Genomic DNA, 21668 nt, shown 5'->3' on the forward strand with positions numbered 1-21668 from the left:
TTTATTTTTTCAGCCAAATTCACTCCCACACTCCCAAAATGTATGTTAAATTCTTGGGCAATTTTGTATTTATCCTCAACCACGTTGCCGTCAATGTCTTCTATTTTATTTACAGTTTTAACCCTTTTGTTTTCCCTTCCGCAAAGTTCATTTAGGATTTTCCATGTTTTCTTTGAATTTCCCTTAGCTTCCTCAAGTTTTTTATTGACATAATTTTTTTTCAGGTTCCTCTTTAGTTTTTCAGCTTCCTTTTTCAGCTTTTCAAACTCGTCCATAGTGTATTCGTTTTGTACTTTTTTCCATCTTTCATACATTTTATTTCTTTTTTTAAGTTTTTCCATGTACTCACTTGTGATCCACCCGTTTTTTTCTCTATATTTCATTGTATATGTTGTTGAACTTTCAATTTTTGTCTGCTTTATTATTTCTGTTAGTTCACTGAAGTTACTAACTGTCTCATTCAGAAGTTTTTCTTGTACACTTTGTTTCCATTTTTGTTCATCTAACTTGATTCTAGTGATTTTTTTGGTCTTCATCTTTTCGAGATCATTTGTTATACTGATGTTCATGATTTTATGATCTGATATCATGTGGTTCTTTAAATTAATCTTGCAGGATGATATTTTGTTGGTTATCACATGATCTAGTATTGTGGCAGTTAGCTCTGTTTCTCGTGTGGCTTGATTTCTTGTTAAGGTATTCTGTATTTGATATGCATTCATGCCAATGATATTCTTATATTCTGTGACTGCTTTTGTCTCACCTAATAGATCTATATTCATGTCACCCAATATAATGCACTTATTTTTATGTCTCTCCATTATTAGGTCTATTTGTTCAAGGAAGTTATTTGTACTACTTGTTGGTGGCCTGTAAACACTCCACAGTGTGAGCTTTTGTTTTTGGAGGTATATTGACAGAATATTGCAATCATCCAGGCTAACATTTGTTGTATCCACATCGATGTAGTCTATTCCCTGCTTGATAAATATACTTGTCCCTCCTCCTCTAGTGTCCCTACAGTCATGAACAGCATTAAATGTTTTTATATTGTAGAATTTTTTTTCATTTGGATAAAGCCATGTTTCTGTGAGAACTATCAGATGTATTTCACTATCATAAGTATCGATCAAGTCTTGTAGTTCTTCCATTTTATTTCTGAGACTTCTTATATTTAAATATAGTATATTCAATGTATCCCCATCTTTCATAAATTTACACATATATATATATATATATTTTTTTTGTTTTTGTTTTTTTTTTCCCCTGTTTATCTTTTTTCTCAAGTCTTATTTAACCAGTTAACACAATTGGACTTTTTATTGAAGGTCCTCTTCAGAATATATTCTTATCGGTGGATCGTTATCTGTTTTAACGACATATATCTTCCCTCTACTACAGAAGATATTTTTGTATTTCTTATTTTTTCCAAATATTCTAGCCTTCTTTAATAGTATCTGATTTTGATGAGTTAAATCATCATTAAAGTAAATATTATTATTCGGTCCTGCCAATCCACACTCGTTGACTTTGATTCCCTTTGTTCTTTTTACTGCCTTGAATATTTTCGTCTTAGTTTCAGAGTTTCTTAACTTGACTAATATTGGTGATCTGCCAGTTTTTCCAATCTTGAAACAATCAACAATGTCTCCCTCTTCAATTTCTACTTTCAGGGCCTTCATTACTTTTTTCATTATAGTATTTACCTCCTCCGACTGTTCTGGTATACCACTCATTACAATGTTATTCTGTTTTTCTATCTGTTCCATGTTATTAACTTTCATCTCCAATGTCCCCGTTTTTTCCTTCAGCATCTCATTTTCTCTCCTTATCGCTTTCATTTCATCAGATATTGTCTCAAATTTTACCTTGTAATCATCAAAAGCGTCGGACATGTACTGTACCGAAACCCTCAACTGCTGGATTTCGTCTGTAATAGTCTTTTTGAATGGATTAAGCATCTCTTTTAAGGTCTCTCTTATTATTATTTTTAGGTTCTTCTCATCCATATTTATTGCAATGTTGAATTCACCGGTTCCAACCTCACAACTGCCACGCTTTCCACAGCAATCAAGAATTTTCTCGCTATTAATTACTTTTGCCTGTTTTCCACAGCTGGGGTGAAAACTGGATCCACAAGTATTACAGTCTACTGGTTCAGCGACAATTTTTTTACAATTTTTGCAGATCTTTTTAGTCCCTGAAAACTTCCTACTTGCTTCCGCCATAACCTCAAAATATATATTATATAGAAGCAAATACAACTACAATCCACAGAAAAAAACAAAGAGAGAATAAAAAAGAATGGATTACTCCGAAAATATTGAAAGATATGAATGAAAAACAGAAAATGTACACAAAAATGAAAAAGAATGCAAACAACACTAAACTCAAAAAGGAATATTCTGAACTAAAAAAAAGTTACATATATCAATATCACAAGCTAAACAAGAATATTTCAAGAAATGCATAGAGAGAAATCAGAACGAACCAATAGCTCTGTGGAAGTGTGTACAGAATACTTTAAGAAAAGAAACACAAATTAAATGTATTAAGTTAGAGGATGACACTCAGGGCCGTCGCTAGGGGGTAGGCAGGGGAGGCGACCGCCTAGGGCGGCAAAATTCTGGGGCGGCATTTCAATCTTGATCAACAAAAATCATATGTGTAGAAATTCAAAGTAAGAAATGAGATTTAAATCGATTAGAAACAACACGAAAATATACAGACAATTTAATCAACATTTTAAACTATCAGAGGTGCCGCATTATAACAACAACTCATAAATATCCAGATGTCGTGTAAACCCTCTCACAGCTGTTTACTGTTTACGAGATATTAATGCTAAAAAACACATGTACTAATCAGGCGTGTCGGGCTTCTCTTTGCTACAATGCTCAATTTTATTGCTTTATTAGGGTAGCGAGGATATTTTTCTCTACAATTCTTCAACCAGAATGCCTATTCCCAGATGAATGCAAAATATACGAGAAACGTTTCCATTTCATCATTTCCATCTCATCCTTCCTAAGAAATACATATCTGAGAAGTTTATTTTATTTTATACCACGTTCCATTATATAACAATATTTTTTTGATCGTACTGTATGTGCAAAGTGAGTGTTATATTCTGAATTTTTCGATTTGCCTTTGGATTTAAGGATTTCAAAGTAGATTACTGAAGGTAAGTTCTATAATTTTTTATTTTCATCATTTCCTTATTATTATCATTTTTCGGCACTGGGAAGTACCTACGTTCGAAGCGTCGGATGATGAGATAGACTTAATAGAAAAAATCATATTCATTTATTTCAAAATGTAAGGTGCCGAAAGAGAAAACAAAAATTTCAAGATAATATTTTTCTAAAACGTTCTCATACTTCCCTCGCCCGGAACTTTCAATTGCTTCTTGAAGAACTTTTTCTTAATTAAATACTGAATCAGGGCCCGCTCTGGAGGCTGGCTAATTGGCATTTCGCCGGGGCGGCAAATATTGGAGGGCGGCATTTTCAATTTTTTTCAGAAATCCGAATTCCAAGAAGAAAGTATTGAATACTTTTTTTTAATTTCAAAGAATTTCACACATGATTTTTTATCAAATTAATTAGTTTTGGGGGTGGGCGCATTTGAATTTGAAATAATGGTTCATCCGTATCATCCGATTGTTACACACTATCATCTTAAAGATAAAAAACAAAATGTTCAAGCGTTTTATAAAGTCGGAACTCAGCAGAATAACCTGAGGCCGCAGAGGGGCGGCAGATATTGGAGAAAGGTATTTTCTACTTTTTCCGAGGAATCTACTAGATCCTTAAAAGAATGTATTAAATAGTTTTATTTTACTTTCACCGTGTTTTTTGTTGGATTAATAACTTGATTTTTTTAATGCTGAGTGGAAATTGGAATGTTATTTCAAATTCTATAAATCAATTATATTTTAAAATAATGTTAGCAAAGCCATCAAACTTACTTTGTAAGAGTATATAGATACAAAATAAGATACTTTTTTGCAAAGGTATCTGAATTTGAATTCATAAGAAATAATTACACTCAATACATTTTGCGTCCATAAAACCCTTCTAACTTTTTATAAAAATTCTCGCCCCGAACAAGGGCGTAGACTTGTATTTTTGCCGGGGCGGCAGAAACGCTAGAGCGGGTCCTTATTGAATATTATTATGAAATATTTTTACATTTATTTATTTATACTCGTGTATATTATTCGTTTTTACCAATCCTCAAATGCCAATTTTGACATTTAATTAATTAACTTTTCGATGATTTATTCAAATGATCGAAAAGTTAATTTTTGAATAATTCGTTGAATATTTTTTCCGGAAAGATATTTTTTGTTCTAGTCATTCATATTATGTATTCCTATTATTGTTCCTTACCAATCCTAAAATGATTTTCATTTTTTGTACAAGTTTGAACTTGTTGGTTTTGTTTATATTTTTCTATGTTATTATAATTAAAATTTTACAAACTGTCGCCTTCAACTTTTTCATATTTCGGTAGAAGACCCCGATAACCCAAAATAATTTTTTTGCATTCTGCAGAGTTGACTGTTAGGGCGGCAAATTGGGTATTTGCCTAGGGCGGCAATTTGGCTAGCGACGGCCCTGATGACACTGTTATCAAAGATAATCAAGAAATGTGTGAGGCTTTCAATAACTATTTCAGCGAATTAGGAGAAAGATATGCAAATGAAATAACGGAACCAGAAGATTTCACAGAAAAGAAAATTAAAAATAAAGAGTCTTTTTTTTCATTCCCCACAGACTCAGTTGAAATCGAGAGGATTATTGATGGCCTCAAATCAAAAAATCTACAGGATATGATGGCATTCGTTCGGAAGTTCTGAAAAAAGTGAAAAAGGAGTTATCAAAACCTCTCGCCTATTTGGCGAATAATTGTTTCGAAAAAGCTTGTTTTCCGGAAGTTTTAAAAATGGGAATGGTAAAACCATTACACAAAAGAGGAGACAAAACAGATTTTAATAATTATAGACCAGTTACCCTTGTGTCCAATGTTTCTAAGATTTTCGAAAAACTGATCAAGATACGTATAGTCGCATTTATGGATAAATGTGACATTCTTTCAAAAGATCAAATCGGATTTCGTCAAGAGATGTCGACAGAAGATGCGATAAGAAGAGTAACGGAAATGATATATAGAAATATAGATAAAAATATTCCATCTTTAGCAGTAGTTATAGACCTGGCGAAAGCATTTGACACCGTTAATCATAAAAAAATTATTGGAAAAACTCTCAGATTACGTTTTCATAGGTAAAATAAATGATCTACTTTGCAGCTTTCTTACAGGAAGAAAACGAAAAACGACGGTAAATGGAAGAGTTAGTGAAATTGCGTACTTACCTATGGTGTGCCGCAAAGAACGGTGCTCGGACCTGTTCTTTTTTTTATATATATGAATGGTATATTCGACCTGAAAAGTAGTGGAGAAATTATAAGCTTTGCTGATGATACGTTAGTCATGTACGAGGATACAACTAGAAAGAATCTGAAACAAAAGGCTATAAATGACTTGACGATTCTGAAAAAATGGTTTGAAGTTAATAAGCTCACCTTAAATCATCAAAAGACAAAGTATTTGACTTTTTCATCCAATAAAGTAGGACTGCCGAATTTAGGAACACTAAAAGTGAATAATCAATTCGAAATCTCTAATACAAAATCCACAAAATATCTAGGTATTTACATAGATCAACATTTGAAATGAGATGAACATATGAATTTCTTAGTGAAAAAATTAAGGGGTATAGCGTATAGATTTAGAGTCATTCAAAAGAATATCCAATCTACAAGATATCTGCAAATACTTTATGATGCATTGGTACAGTCTCAGCTCTCATATGGGATTATTGGATGGGGAGGGGTATTGGATTGTCATAAGAGGAGCTTAGACATCATATAAAAATTGATTTTAAAAATTATGTACGAAAAAGAGTATACATTCCCTAGTCTGTGACGGCGACTTTCTTCGGATTGATGATCGTTTACTATTTCTCTCCTATATTACCTCGGGCGCCAATTGCGATAGGTTTTATAAGGTCGCAATTCCTTACGTCGCTCACTATTATCGACCCTGGGTAGCTTTTAAACAGTTGGAGAAGGGTTCGATTCAATCTAAGGTAAGAGCGATTGACCAGTGGTGATTTATTTCGCTAAATGGCAGTAAATGTCTATGAGATAAATAAAAGACACCCTGACGAAACACACTATATTTAACAATATCCGTTCCCTTATGTACAACACCAAATTATATACAATACTATCCTACATATACAATAATGCAAAAGGCTACTAAACACCAAAAGCAAATATTTACAATGCAACACGGCACGGAACGAGAACTAAGCGAGGTGAGCAGGTGGCGTATATCAAGCAGCAGAAATGAGTAAGCAGTGAGCAAGCAAATTGAGCGATGATAAAAACGGTTAAGTGCGGACAAGCGTGGAAAGCATGCAGATTGGCGTGTGAAATGCAGTCTAATAAGTCAGATGTGACTACCTATCCTGTGTTCCGTACGGTCCGCTTCGATACTTCTTTATTAGAAACAGAAAGCCTGAACAATATCGGTCTTGTATCGGCGCATCCACCAAAAATTGATATTAAGTCAGACTGGGCAGGGTGACTCACCGAAATGACCACGGTGATCAGTGAGTCGGAAATACGCGACCCCTCTCCACAAGATAAGGAATTCCGTCTGGTGGTCCCAAATAAGAGTTGCTCGCAATAAGGGACCCGACACACGGATTCCACCTGAGAAAGTTGGGTCTTAGAAACAGATTTCAATCAGGGTATTTGTCGGCGCATCCACCAAAATAAATCTCAGGTCGGACTGGGCAGGGTGACTCACCGAAATGACCACGGTGATCCGTGAATCGGAAATAAGCGACCCCGCTCCACAAGATGAGGAATTCTGTCTGGTGGTCCCAAATAAGAGTTGCTCGCAATAAGGGACCCGACACACAGATTCCACCTGAGAAAGTTGGGTCTTAGAAACAGATTTCAATCAGGGTATTTGTTGGCGCATCCACCAAAATAAATCTAAGAAATAAATTTCGTTCGGGGTATACTCTGGCGCATCCACCAATTCCAGACTCGAGTCAGACCGGACAGGGTAATTCGCCGAAAAGGTCGCTGTGATCCGGAGATCGGAATTAAGCGACCCCTCTCCCCAAGATAAGGAGTTATGCCTGGTAGTTCCAAATAAGAGTTGCTCGCAATAAGGAACCGGACAGACAAACTCCACTTGAGAAAGAAAGATCTAAGAAATAAATTTCACTCAGGGTATACTTCGGCGCATCCACCAATTCACGACTCGCGTCAGAACGGACAGGGTAATTAGCCCAAAACACCGCGGTGATCCGGAGATCGGAAATTAGCGACCCCTCTCCTCAAGATAAGGAGTTCTGCCTGGTAGTTCCAAATAAGAGTTGCTCGCAATAAGGAACCGGACAGACAAACTCCACTTGAGAAAGAAAGATCTAAGAAATAAATTTCACTCAGGGTATACTTCGGCGCATCCACCAATTCACGACTCGAGTCAGATCGGACAGGGTAATTAGCCCAAAACACCGCGGTGATCCGGAGATCGGAAATGAGCGACCCCTCTCCTCAAGATAAGGAGCTCTGCCTGGTAGTTCCAAATAAGAGTTGCTCGCAATAAGGAACCGGACAGACAAACTCCCCTTGAGAAAGAAAGATCTAAGAAATGAGATTCGTTCAGGGTATACTTTGGCGCATCCACCAATTCTAGACTCGAGTCAGACCGGACAGGGTAATTAGCCCAAAACACTGCCGTGATCCGGAGATCGGAAATTAGCGACCCCTCTCCTCAAGATAAGGAGTTCTGCCTGGTAGTTCCAAATAAGAGTTGCTCGCAATAAGGAACCGGACAGACAGACTCCACTTGAGAAAGAAAGACCTAAGAAATGAATTTCGTTCAGGGTACACTCTGGCGCATCCACCAATTCACGACTCGAGTCAGATCGGACAGGGTAATTAGCCCAAAACACCGCGGTGATCCGGAGATCGGAAATGAGCGACCCCTCTCCTCAAGATAAGGAGTTCTGCCTGGTAGTTCCAAATAAGAGTTGCTCGCAATAAGGAACCGGACAGACAGACTCCACTTGAGAAAGAAAGACCTAAGAAATGAATTTCGTTCAGGGTATACTCTGGCGCATCCACCAATTCACGACTCGAGTCAGATCGGACAGGGCAATTAGCCCAAAACACCGCGGTGATCCGGAGATCGGAAATAAGCGACCCCTCTCCTCAAGATAAGGAGTTCTGCCTGGTAGTTCCAAATAAGAGTTGCTCGCAATAAGGAACCGGACAGACAGACTCCACTTGAGAAAGAAAGACCTAAGAAATAAATTTCACTTACGGTATACCTCGGCGCATCCACCAATCAACGACTCGAGTCGGACCGGACAGGATAATTAACTTTAAAGACCGCAGTGATCCGGAGTTCGGAAATAAACGACCCCTCTCCCCAAGATAAGGAGTTTTGCCTGGTAGTTCCAAATAAGAGTTGCTCGCAATAAGGAACCGAACAGACAAACTCCACTTGAGAAAGAAAGATCTTAGAAATAAAATAAATTACAAATAAATCACACTCGGAAAGTATCGATGGAACACAGGAAAGTCACCGATAATACAGACAGGAATAAAACGGTTCTTACCAATCCTAAGAATTTCCCACTTCACTACACGAACTCAAATTCTTTTCGTGTACGGGCTAAGTGTCAAATTCACGAATATAAAATACGGCACTAAAACGTCCAACGTTCAGAAGGAAAATTGCAAACTAAAAATTAAACTCTAAATTGTTACTCAAGAAAATCCGCTCAATAACTATGAAAATATATAGCTCGAAGACGCCGACAGGAGTAAATCGGAAAATATCTTAATACTTCGAAGACACCGGCAAGAATAATTGGAAAAATATCTTTCTACTTCGAAGACACCGACAAGAATAATCCTCCTTTTCCGAAATATTTCACTTGTAATCTCGGTTGGAAGGGGAAAATTTCGAGTCTCGAAATCGGCGGTGTACCTATGAAAAACGAACGACAACATGTAAAAAAGAACATATTGAAGAGATAACGTCTATCGCGTTGTCGCTCGAAAGTTTTTATACATAGGCTGATATTTTAAATTGCATCGTTATATTTTCATGAAATAAATAAATCAGAAATTATTCCAAATGAAAATTTCTGAATTGGACGAAAAATACCTTCACTGCTCTCAATTAACATTTTATTTTCACCTACTCATATGACTGGTAGAATAATGATGGAATTCTAAACCTGGGGCAACTTATACTGGGTGATTTTAATAAAATAATTATTGAATTCTAAACCTGGGGTAAATTATACTAGGTGATTCTAGTAAAATAATTATTAAATTCTTAACCTGGGCTAAATTATACCGGGTGATTCTAGTAACGAATTTCACTTCGTTACACACCCCCCTTACTTCCCCAAAAAAAAAACGAAAGTTTTTTTTTGTCACCACCTGCTACCCCGCTGTTCAACTATCTATTGGCAGACGGCCAATATCATCCCTGGGTGAATCTCCATCGGCCATAGTTGGAGGTTCGTTGAGGGTCGCAGTAGCTCACACTGGATTCCAATGGACCGGAGATTGGGTTGACCTGACCTCACGCCCTGATCCACTCCGACTCTAGACGGCTCCTCTTCTTGCCTCGTCCGGGCTCGAGTTTCTCTTGGGCATGGACAATCCCTAGACATAACTCCCAAACGACCGCAGCGAGAACAAAATAATCGGACGTTGTTCCGGCAATCTCTCCGGGCGTGGCCCAGTAGTCCACACCGCCAACATGCACCCTCCATGAGTTTGATGAAGCGTGGAACTTCCCTCTGCGCTCTTGGGTAGTGTGGGTCTGGGGCTGGTACGTGGATTCTGGAAGGCCTGCGGGGTTTTCTAGCCTTTGGCTTGTGTCGTCCACCGGCATGGCCACGAGGTAAGTCATAGGGGCGTCGTCTCGCTGGAGGTGTTGGGTGATGACGTAGAGATGTAGGTGGTCCCCTAGCCGCCGTCTCCTTCCGTTGCTGTTGCCAGAATTCGATTTCTTCCTCCACTAACTCGTCGAAACTGGCCGGCATGGATTCCACTATTCCGGCGTCGATGAGGTCCCACTCTCCTCTAGACATCTTTGTTCTAAAACACAACAAGATTAGCGACCCATTGTATAAAACTTACCAACACCAATGACGACCTACTTCACTCATTGACGGACAGACGGACGTCCGCGGGACAGAGAGGCACCCTTACTCCTGGGGAACCCAAATTCGCTTCGTCCTCCCATTCGGAAACACGAACTTAGGGTGGAGTCTACCCCGCACTCCTGGAGGGCGAAACCGCAGCAGCCTCTGCCTGAATCGGGGAGTCCAACCACCCTTTGGTTGCCTCTCAAAGGCTTCTACAAAGCTCTCTCCCACCTTTATGGCCTCAAATTTTGACGGTCTTTCAGATGAGGCCATCTCTTTGGACCCCTCTGTGGCTGACACGGCCAGCTGCCTGAAGGTCATCTCGCCCCATGCAGCGGAAGGGCGATGCGCTGGATCAACCCTCAGAAGTTCCACCAGGCTGCTGCGTAATCCCTCTGGCACCTCGAGCATCTCCTCCCCGCGGTAGTGTCCTATCAAGTTCATGACCTTCTTTTCCCCATTCGGCGTCATGAAGGGTAGCTTCCCGGTTGCCATGTATAAGGCCGTCACTCCCATGGCCCACACATCCGAGGGGAGTCCGAATGGCAACCTTTTCAGGACCTCCGGTGCCCAAAATGGGGGAGTACCAGCTCGCCGCGACGTGGTCGGGAACCTCTGATTAAGTCGGCAGGCGAGCCCGAAATCAGCGATGCAGACCCGCCGACCCCGGAGGAGACAATTGTCCGGTTTTATATCCCGGTGCAGGATACGCTGAGCATGGCAGGCCGCCAGCCCAGCGAAAGCCTGCCCCAACATATCACAACACTCCCCCTCCGGCAGAGGTCCCCGTCGTTGGACCAGTTCCAACAGGTCTCCCTCCATCAGCTCGACCCCAAGATAGAGCCGTTCGTCGGTTACGTAATCCACCAATAGGCGGACCACGTTTGGGTGTCTCATGGCTTTCAGCATCCTCAGCTCCGTCATGGACACCTCGTCTTTCGGGGCCACCTTCAGGGCAAATCTTATATCTCCGTGTTCGACCTCGAACACTTTTCCAAAACCTCCCTCGCCGAGGGTACGGATCTTCCGGAATGGTCCGGAGATCCTGGTTATTCTCTCCGGAGTGGACTCTTCATCAGAGGGGTTGGAGGGTACGACCGCCACTGATCGCAACATATCCTGAAACAGACGGATGACTGACACGGCTCCGCCCCTCGGTCTTATGCATGCTCTCCACTATGTATCCGCGGGTTTCCCGAAATTTCCGAGTGCTCAACGCCCTGCTCACCTTCGTAGAATGGTTTCAAATCTTTAACGTGGATGTGACGAAGATATTTACCCGACGCGCTTTTCAAGTCGTAAACCACTGGAGATATGACTTTAGTAACGGTATACGGACCAGAATATTTGGGCGCTAACTTAGATGCAAAGCCTTCTGCCGCCGACGACAACGGATGTTCTCGACGCAAAACTTTGTCACCTACCCGGCACGACCACGCTCTCCTTCGGAGATTATAATACCGACTCTGTTGGTTGAATGCACGAGCCAGCTGGAGTCTAACAAACTCCCGGGTCTCTTGGAGTCGCTTGATGCGATTTGCGTATTGGCCTACCCCTTGGACCTGTGGTTCTTCCATTGATTTTTCTGCGTCACCTTTGGCTCCTGATGTCCGACGGTTCGTTTCTGGGGAGTGGACCTCCCGACCGAAATTCAGGAACGCCGGTGTGAATCCGGTGGACTCATGTTTGGCAGAGTTCAACGCGAAAGCCAGTTCCCCAACTCGCTCATCCCAGGAGCGATGATCCTGCTCGCAGAATTGTGCTATCATGGTTTTGATGGTCCGGTTAGCTCTTTCCACGGGATTGCACTGCGGCGAATAGACCGGAGCAAATCTATGTTGGATACCCAAGCTCTTCAGGTTTTCCCTAAATAGACGTCCGTCGTATTGAGAACCATTGTCGCTAATTACGGTCTTTGGACATCCAAATTTCAGCAATACTAGATCGTAAAACGCCTGGAACACACCTTTACCCGTGGCTGCCCGGAGTGGTTTGCATTCGATCCACTTCGAGAAACGGTCCTGGAACATCACGAGGAAAGTATTACCCCTTTTGGAACGAGGTAATGGGCCTATTAGATCCGTGCAGACCGTATGCCATGGTTCGGTGATGTGGTACGGTTGCATTTTCCCTGGGGGTTTCTGTTGGCAAACCTTGTACCTCTGGCATTGCTTGCACCTTCGAACGTATTGGGCTGCTTCACGGAACATCCCAGGCCAATAGTAGCTTTGGGCCACTCGAGATATGGTCTTTGCGATTCCCAAGTGACCAGCTACCGGCTCATCATGGTTCTCCCGCAGTATCAACTGCCGATCCTCTGTCGGGATGCACAGTTTCCACGGCGTTCCCATCTCCGTTTCCGTGAAGTCGTCGGCGCTCCAAAAATGTCGGTATAACCTTCCCTCCTGTATCCGGTAATCTGGAAAATCCGCAGGCTTCTTCGAGACCTCCTGGTATTTCCTAGTATACCACGGGCATCGGGTCGTGTTCTTGACCACACAGACCTGTTCCTCTGACGGCAACGGATCCCTGGACAAGGCATCTGCCACTCGGTTCAGGGCGCCCCTTCTATATTTGATCTCAAAATCATATTGTTGTAGAAAGACACACCACCTTGCAATCCGGCCTGAGGGAGATTTTATCGATCGTAACCAGCGCAAACTCATGTGATCGGTGATCACGGTAAAATGATACCCTTCCAGATACGGCCTCATTTTGTCTATGGCCCATACGATTGCCAAGCATTCCTTTTCGGTCACCGAATAGTTCTTTTCGGCACCATTTAGGGTACGGCTGGCGTAGGCTATAACTCGTTCGCGTCCTTCCTGGATCTGCGTTAAGGCAGCCCCGAGCCCGCTCTCGGATGCATCAGTCTGCAACGTAAACGGCTGGGAGAAATCCGGACAGGCTAACACTGGTGATTCAGTGAGTTTCTCCTTCAGCGTATCGAACGCTCGCTGTTGCTCCATTTCCCACTTCCATCTTTGCTTTTTCTTCAGCAATAATGTGAGTGGCGTAACTATTTTTGTGAAGTCATCCACAAATCTTCGGTACCAGCTCGCCACTCCCAGAAATCGTCGAAGTTCTCGTACGGTCTTCGGCGGCTTCATCGAATTTATGGCAGCAATCTTGTCCGGATCCGTCGCAATCCCTTCTTCGGTTATCACATGACCCAAATATTTCAGAGAACTCCTCACGAACTCACATTTATCGGGGTTGATCTTGAGGTTTGCTTCTCTGAGACGGCGAAACACTAACTTTAAGTTAGCCAGGTGCTCCTCAAACGTTTCTCCCAAGACCACTATGTCGTCCAGATATGCGAAGGCAATTGGGTCCAACTCAGGACCTATGACACGGTCCAAGAGTCTCTGGAACGTCGCACCGGCGGAATGAAGACCAAACGGCATCACTTTGAACTGAAACAGACCTCTTCCAGACACAGCAAAAGCAGTGATGGGCTTACTCTCCTCCGTGAGAGGAATCTGCCAATATCCTTGTTTCAAATCCAACGTAGAGATGTACTTTGCTCGCCTCAGTTTGTCCAATATCCCAGCAATGTATGGCAAAGGGTATGCGTCTTTGACCGAGACCTCGTTTACTGCTCGGAAGTCGATGCAGAATCTGGGGTTCCCATTAGCCTTCTTTACGATAACGACACAGGAGCTCCACGGTGATTTTGACGGTTCTATAATGTCATCTTCCAACATTCGGTCCACTTCCTGGTCTATTATCTCCTGCATTTTGGGGTTACATGGGCGGTATCTCTGCTTGATAGGCTCGGTCCCGGGCTTCACCTTGATCTCGTGTTGCGCCATTTTCGTCGGTCCTCGTATCTGTTCGAAGACTGTAAGTTCTTTCTCCAGGAACTTCTGAAGGACGCTTTCTTCCTGACGATCTAAAGAACTAATCGACGTGTTGTGTGGCGTAGAGATCGGCGAAACGGCTTTCTTTAGCAACTTGCCCTTGAGGAAGCACTGCGAGGTACGGAAATTAATCTTGAAATCGTGCGAAGCCAGCAGGTCCATTCCTAGAACCAGATCCATCGGTAGATGGGGCACCAAATGTAGTCGAGATTTGATCTCCTCCTCCCCAAACCGTATTATGGGCTCGTACATCTTTTTCACGGTGATTGAACTTCCGTCGGCCACTGTGGCCACCATATCTGCGATTTCCGATGGAAAAACTCTCATCCTCCTGCATGCCTCTGCTGCCTTTTTGCTCAAAAAGGACTTAGACGCACCAGTGTCTAGCAGGGCTGCCAGGGACCGTTTTCCGATGTGGACAGCGACTATTGGCCGGTTATCCTGCGTGTACGCTGACTGCTTGATTGGGGATGCCATGGAACGGAACTGTCTCTTCCCCGCGGGGCAGCTCCGCTCTAGTTTTCCGAACATCGGCAATCCCTGGACATCACGCCTTGCTTCCCACATCGGGAACAAAACAGCCTCGGCGTTGATTGACACTCCCTTCTCAAGTGTCCGACCTTACCACAACGCCAGCATTGAAGTTCTCGGAGCCTGGTGTCTTCGAACCGAACGACCTTCGCATCACGGGGTGGTGTGTCTCCAGGTTTGGCTCTAGCGGATGTAGACTCCCCGTTTGGTGTTTCCTTCCGGGCCTTAGGCGTCGACTTCGGTACATTTTCCGGTGGCTTCATCTCTTCCGGCCTCTTGGACGGTGGAGACTCGACGGTCAAGGTCTGTGGAAGTTTTCGGCGAGGTCTTTCATATACCAGGTGTGGATCATCGATTAGACCTTTATGGGCTGGAGGTGGAGTGTATTGGTCCGCATGCCACTGAACCAACTCAAACACCTTTCCTTTGGACAACAGCTGGGCATAATTGTTGATCTCTTGAAAAGCCAGTGCCTTCTGCAGGGTCGGCAACAGACGCTTCCTGATCATATTCACCTGTTCTTCTTCAGGAGGTCGCTTTGTAGTCAACTTCAAGAACAGGTTCTGCATCCTTGTGACGAACATCAACAGCTTTTCGTCCTCCCCCTGAGTTCGTTTCCTTATTTCCTCTAGAAGCGTTTCCTCGTAGTCGAGGGGGAGGAAAGCTTCACGCAGTTGCTCCTTGAAGTCTTCCCAACCTCTGAATGTACCTCTCCTGGGAATATACCAATCCCTGGCATCCTTCCGTAGTAACTCGAAGATAGATTCGAAGAGGTACTGTTGAGTAACCTTGCGAGATTCGGCTAGATGTTCGACCTCCTGCAGGAATGCGTTAACGCTGGTTGATCCATCGAATTGTATATTCCACTTATAAACAGGTACGGCTGGCTGATTAAATGATCTATCCATTCCAGTCCTGTTGTCCTGTCCTGTTCTGCCTCGCTCCAAACTATCTGATCTGCCTATATCAGCTTGACCTCCCGTAGCCGTCGTGTGGGCTACATCCTCCTCGGTATCTCTCGAATCCTCGGGTACCAAAAATGGGAACGAAATTCTCCTTGTCGACTCAGCCACAGCAGGCCTATTCCCTCGCATGAGCGGTCCAGAAGTTTCATCTGTTCTCCAGGGACTAGTGAAGTTTAATCGTCGACGGACAGCTTCACAAGCCCTGTTGTGTAACCGCCGGAAGAAACTCAATGAGAAACCTCCCTCGCTATTTTCCTGCTGCAAAATCTGCGTTTGGTCTCCCTTGAAGGTGCCTCCGTTATCAGCGCCGGTGGTTTGTTGGTCTTCCATGGGAGGATCCTCGAAGGAGATAAGACTTACTTCTCTTTCCGGTTGAGATGCTTCACCCAGCTCAGGGTTTTCCGAAACATCCCCCATCCCGTTCCGGGTAACTTTAGCTCTGGCCAAGACCACGGCGTCTCCCAGCATCTCGTCTGTTTGTTTCCATAACTCAGACAGCTCGTCGGCCTTGGCCTGTTCCTCCATCGTAGTTGGTCTCACCAGGCTGAGACGGTTCTGTAGGTGTATGAGTCTACTCCTGATACGAGGCTCCTCATTCGCGGTGTTCTCCTCGTCAAAAGCTTGAACATGTTCCACCAAGCTTCTCAGGATTCGACTGGCATCGTTCAGTTCTTCCTCGGTGTCTCTTTCCATGGGACAGAACTGTACATCCTGTGCCAACACCTTCCTTAGTTCCTTTCGGTTTTCCTGTACAGTTCTGCCGGCTCTACGGCCACGAGCCTCCAGCTCCCATCTCAACTCTTCCGCTCTCAATCTGTTCACCTCCATTATCCTCTGAAAAATATTCCACACAAAAAAAACTCTAAAGGGCTCTTCTGTCAGTCCTATAGCAAAAAAAATCAGGCGCCAATTTGTGACGGCGACTTTCTTCGGATTGATGATCGTTTACTATTTCTCTCCTATATTACCTCGGGCGCCAATTGCGATAGGTTTTATAAGGTCGCAATTCCTTACGTCGCTCACTATTATCGACCCTGGGTAGCTTTTAAACAGTTGGAGAAGGGTTCGATTCAATCTAAGGTAAGAGCGATTGACCAGTGGTGATTTATTTCGCTAAATGGCAGTAAATGTCTATGAGATAAATAAAAGACACCCTGACGAAACACACTATATTTAACAATATCCGTTCCCTTATGTACAACACCAAATTATATACAATACTATCCTACATATACAATAATGCAAAAGGCTACTAAACACCAAAAGCAAATATTTACAATGCAACACGGCACGGAACGAGAACTAAGCGAGGTGAGCAGGTGGCGTATATCAAGCAGCAGAAATGAGTAAGCAGTGAGCAAGCAAATTGAGCGATGATAAAAACGGTTAAGTGCGGACAAGCGTGGAAAGCATGCAGATTGGCGTGTGAAATGCAGTCTAATAAGTCAGATGTGACTACCTATCCTGTGTTCCGTACGGTCCGCTTCGATACTTCTTTATTAGAAACAGAAAGCCTGAACAATATCGGTCTTGTATCGGCGCATCCACCAAAAATTGATATTAAGTCAGACTGGGCAGGGTGACTCACCGAAATGACCACGGTGATCAGTGAGTCGGAAATACGCGACCCCTCTCCACAAGATAAGGAATTCCGTCTGGTGGTCCCAAATAAGAGTTGCTCGCAATAAGGGACCCGACACACGGATTCCACCTGAGAAAGTTGGGTCTTAGAAACAGATTTCAATCAGGGTATTTGTCGGCGCATCCACCAAAATAAATCTCAGGTCGGACTGGGCAGGGTGACTCACCGAAATGACCACGGTGATCCGTGAATCGGAAATAAGCGACCCCGCTCCACAAGATGAGGAATTCTGTCTGGTGGTCCCAAATAAGAGTTGCTCGCAATAAGGGACCCGACACACAGATTCCACCTGAGAAAGTTGGGTCTTAGAAACAGATTTCAATCAGGGTATTTGTTGGCGCATCCACCAAAATAAATCTAAGAAATAAATTTCGTTCGGGGTATACTCTGGCGCATCCACCAATTCCAGACTCGAGTCAGACCGGACAGGGTAATTCGCCGAAAAGGTCGCTGTGATCCGGAGATCGGAATTAAGCGACCCCTCTCCCCAAGATAAGGAGTTATGCCTGGTAGTTCCAAATAAGAGTTGCTCGCAATAAGGAACCGGACAGACAAACTCCACTTGAGAAAGAAAGATCTAAGAAATAAATTTCACTCAGGGTATACTTCGGCGCATCCACCAATTCACGACTCGCGTCAGAACGGACAGGGTAATTAGCCCAAAACACCGCGGTGATCCGGAGATCGGAAATTAGCGACCCCTCTCCTCAAGATAAGGAGTTCTGCCTGGTAGTTCCAAATAAGAGTTGCTCGCAATAAGGAACCGGACAGACAAACTCCACTTGAGAAAGAAAGATCTAAGAAATAAATTTCACTTACGGTATACCTCGGCGCATCCACCAATTCACGACTCGAGTCAGATCGGACAGGGTAATTAGCCCAAAACACCGCGGTGATCCGGAGATCGGAAATGAGCGACCCCTCTCCTCAAGATAAGGAGCTCTGCCTGGTAGTTCCAAATAAGAGTTGCTCGCAATAAGGAACCGGACAGACAAACTCCCCTTGAGAAAGAAAGATCTAAGAAATGAGATTCGTTCAGGGTATACTTTGGCGCATCCACCAATTCTAGACTCGAGTCAGACCGGACAGGGTAATTAGCCCAAAACACTGCCGTGATCCGGAGATCGGAAATTAGCGACCCCTCTCCTCAAGATAAGGAGTTCTGCCTGGTAGTTCCAAATAAGAGTTGCTCGCAATAAGGAACCGGACAGACAGACTCCACTTGAGAAAGAAAGACCTAAGAAATGAATTTCGTTCAGGGTACACTCTGGCGCATCCACCAATTCACGACTCGAGTCAGATCGGACAGGGTAATTAGCCCAAAACACCGCGGTGATCCGGAGATCGGAAATGAGCGACCCCTCTCCTCAAGATAAGGAGTTCTGCCTGGTAGTTCCAAATAAGAGTTGCTCGCAATAAGGAACCGGACAGACAGACTCCACTTGAGAAAGAAAGACCTAAGAAATGAATTTCGTTCAGGGTATACTCTGGCGCATCCACCAATTCACGACTCGAGTCAGATCGGACAGGGCAATTAGCCCAAAACACCGCGGTGATCCGGAGATCGGAAATAAGCGACCCCTCTCCTCAAGATAAGGAGTTCTGCCTGGTAGTTCCAAATAAGAGTTGCTCGCAATAAGGAACCGGACAGACAGACTCCACTTGAGAAAGAAAGACCTAAGAAATAAATTTCACTTACGGTATACCTCGGCGCATCCACCAATCAACGACTCGAGTCGGACCGGACAGGATAATTAACTTTAAAGACCGCAGTGATCCGGAGTTCGGAAATAAACGACCCCTCTCCCCAAGATAAGGAGTTTTGCCTGGTAGTTCCAAATAAGAGTTGCTCGCAATAAGGAACCGAACAGACAAACTCCACTTGAGAAAGAAAGATCTTAGAAATAAAATAAATTACAAATAAATCACACTCGGAAAGTATCGATGGAACACAGGAAAGTCACCGATAATACAGACAGGAATAAAACGGTTCTTACCAATCCTAAGAATTTCCCACTTCACTACACGAACTCAAATTCTTTTCGTGTACGGGCTAAGTGTCAAATTCACGAATATAAAATACGGCACTAAAACGTCCAACGTTCAGAAGGAAAATTGCAAACTAAAAATTAAACTCTAAATTGTTACTCAAGAAAATCCGCTCAATAACTATGAAAATATATAGCTCGAAGACGCCGACAGGAGTAAATCGGAAAATATCTTAATACTTCGAAGACACCGGCAAGAATAATTGGAAAAATATCTTTCTACTTCGAAGACACCGACAAGAATAATCCTCCTTTTCCGAAATATTTCACTTGTAATCTCGGTTGGAAGGGGAAAATTTCGAGTCTCGAAATCGGCGGTGTACCTATGAAAAACGAACGACAACATGTAAAAAAGAACATATTGAAGAGATAACGTCTATCGCGTTGTCGCTCGAAAGTTTTTATACATAGGCTGATATTTTAAATTGCATCGTTATATTTTCATGAAATAAATAAATCAGAAATTATTCCAAATGAAAATTTCTGAATTGGACGAAAAATACCTTCACTGCTCTCAATTAACATTTTATTTTCACCTACTCATATGACTGGTAGAATAATGATGGAATTCTAAACCTGGGGCAACTTATACTGGGTGATTTTAATAAAATAATTATTGAATTCTAAACCTGGGGTAAATTATACTAGGTGATTCTAGTAAAATAATTATTAAATTCTTAACCTGGGCTAAATTATACCGGGTGATTCTAGTAACGAATTTCACTTCGTTACAAGTCGAATATCGAAGGTGTTAGATATAAGACAGATTTTTGCAAGTAAGATAATAACCAACGTAAAACAGAAGAAGATACCTTTGGTACTGAAAGAACACTCGACAAGAATAAAAAGGAACAACTATGAAAGAGCGAAAGTAGAAAAAAGATTGGGTCAAAGAAGCTGCACATACCTAGCTTCAAGACTCTATCCAAAAATACCTAATCGAATAAAAGAATTGAGGAGTAAAAAAAAATTAAAAGAGAAATGAAAAATTTGTTAATTGATGAAGATCGATCATTGGTCTATAGAATGATCAACTCAGCATGAAAGAACATTACTGGTGGCGACAAAATTGTCCCAACCAGACAAGAAAAAAATACCGAAGTGTGACAAAAGAATTCCTGAACAAGACGAAAAGAAATACTGAATTGTGACTAAAACTCCCGACTGTCACTATTTGCCCGATAAAAAAAAGAAAAAAATTGAAAAAAAAATGAAAAACTAATCGTGACGAAGAATGCCGTGTTTTTTTTTAAATTTTGAATTCATTATATTGTTTTTTACAACTGTAAACAGTTATATGTATAATAACTTACAGTTATTTTCAGAGTTTATACAATTTATTATGTATTTAATTTATTATGTTGAATAAACTCATATCTATCTATCTATCTACCTAGCCATCAAACATATGGTAGACGCCCGAAACTTCACGATCTTCACGGATCGCAAACCCCTAATATTTGCCTTCAAGCAAAAGCCAGAGAAGTGCTCGCCCAGACAGCTCAGACATCTATACTACATTTCCCAGTTCTTCACCGACATACGCTACGTCCCAGGAGATCAGAACAGCGTTGCCGATGCCCTTTCAAGAGTGGACGAAATTACTCCCACCTTGAACTATGCACCATTGACCAGATCGCAAGAGAACGACACGAGCTACGGAGATATCTGCAAGGCGATACAGGTTTGCTGATCCGCATGGATCAACCACCTTGGTGTACTCCGATACGTCGACTCCTCAAGCACGTCCATTCCTGACGAAGCCATTCCGGAGAGTAGCATTCGACACGATCCACAGACTGGCACACCCTGGTACCAATGCAACTACGAAGATGGTGAGGCAACGTTTCGTTTGTCCTTCGGTTAACGCAGATTGCAGGAAATGGTCCCGCACCTGCTTAGAATGTCAGCGATCCAAAGTTACTCGTCACGTCATCACTCCACCAGGGACATTCACGCCACCAGTACGTCGATTTGATCATGTACGCATGGACATTATCACCATGCCGTACGCTGAGGGTTAGCGATACTGCCTCACCTGTGTCGATCGATTCACCAGATGGCCAGAAGCAATTCCCCTGCAGAACCAGGAAGCATCCACCATCGCTAAGGAGTTCTACATGAATTGGATAGCGAGGTTCGGCACTCCACTCCGGATCACCACAGATCAAGGGAGACAGTTCGAGTGAAGCCTATTCAACGAGCTATGTACGTTGAATGGCACAAACTACATCCGAACCACAGCCTACCACCCAGCAACCAACGGTATGGTAGAAAAATCCATCGACAACTTAAGGCAGCAATCAAATGCCACAGCAACGACCGTTGGACCGAAACGATTTCCAGTGTCCT

General features: G+C 42.9%; 2 protein-coding genes across 2 annotated transcripts in view; one reads left to right on the plus strand and one right to left on the minus strand.

Annotated features, from left to right (window-relative positions):
- Positions 1-21668, plus strand: part of LOC123671116 — a 42262-nt gene that overhangs the window by 18138 nt on the left and 2456 nt on the right. The window lies entirely within an intron of this gene.
- Positions 10328-11383, minus strand: LOC123672183 (sperm motility kinase-like). The gene has a single exon (XM_045606191.1). The coding sequence runs from the start codon at positions 11381-11383 to the stop codon at positions 10328-10330; it is 1056 nt and encodes a 351-aa protein (XP_045462147.1).

This window comes from Harmonia axyridis, chromosome 1 (assembly GCF_914767665.1).
Source record: "Harmonia axyridis chromosome 1, icHarAxyr1.1, whole genome shotgun sequence".
Classification (NCBI taxonomy): domain Eukaryota; kingdom Metazoa; phylum Arthropoda; class Insecta; order Coleoptera; family Coccinellidae; genus Harmonia; species Harmonia axyridis.

Coding starts and splice junctions, on each gene's coding strand:
- LOC123672183 (XM_045606191.1), bottom strand. CDS start 11,383: ATGTTGCGATCAGTGGCGGTCGTACCCTCCAACCCCTCTGATGAAGAG.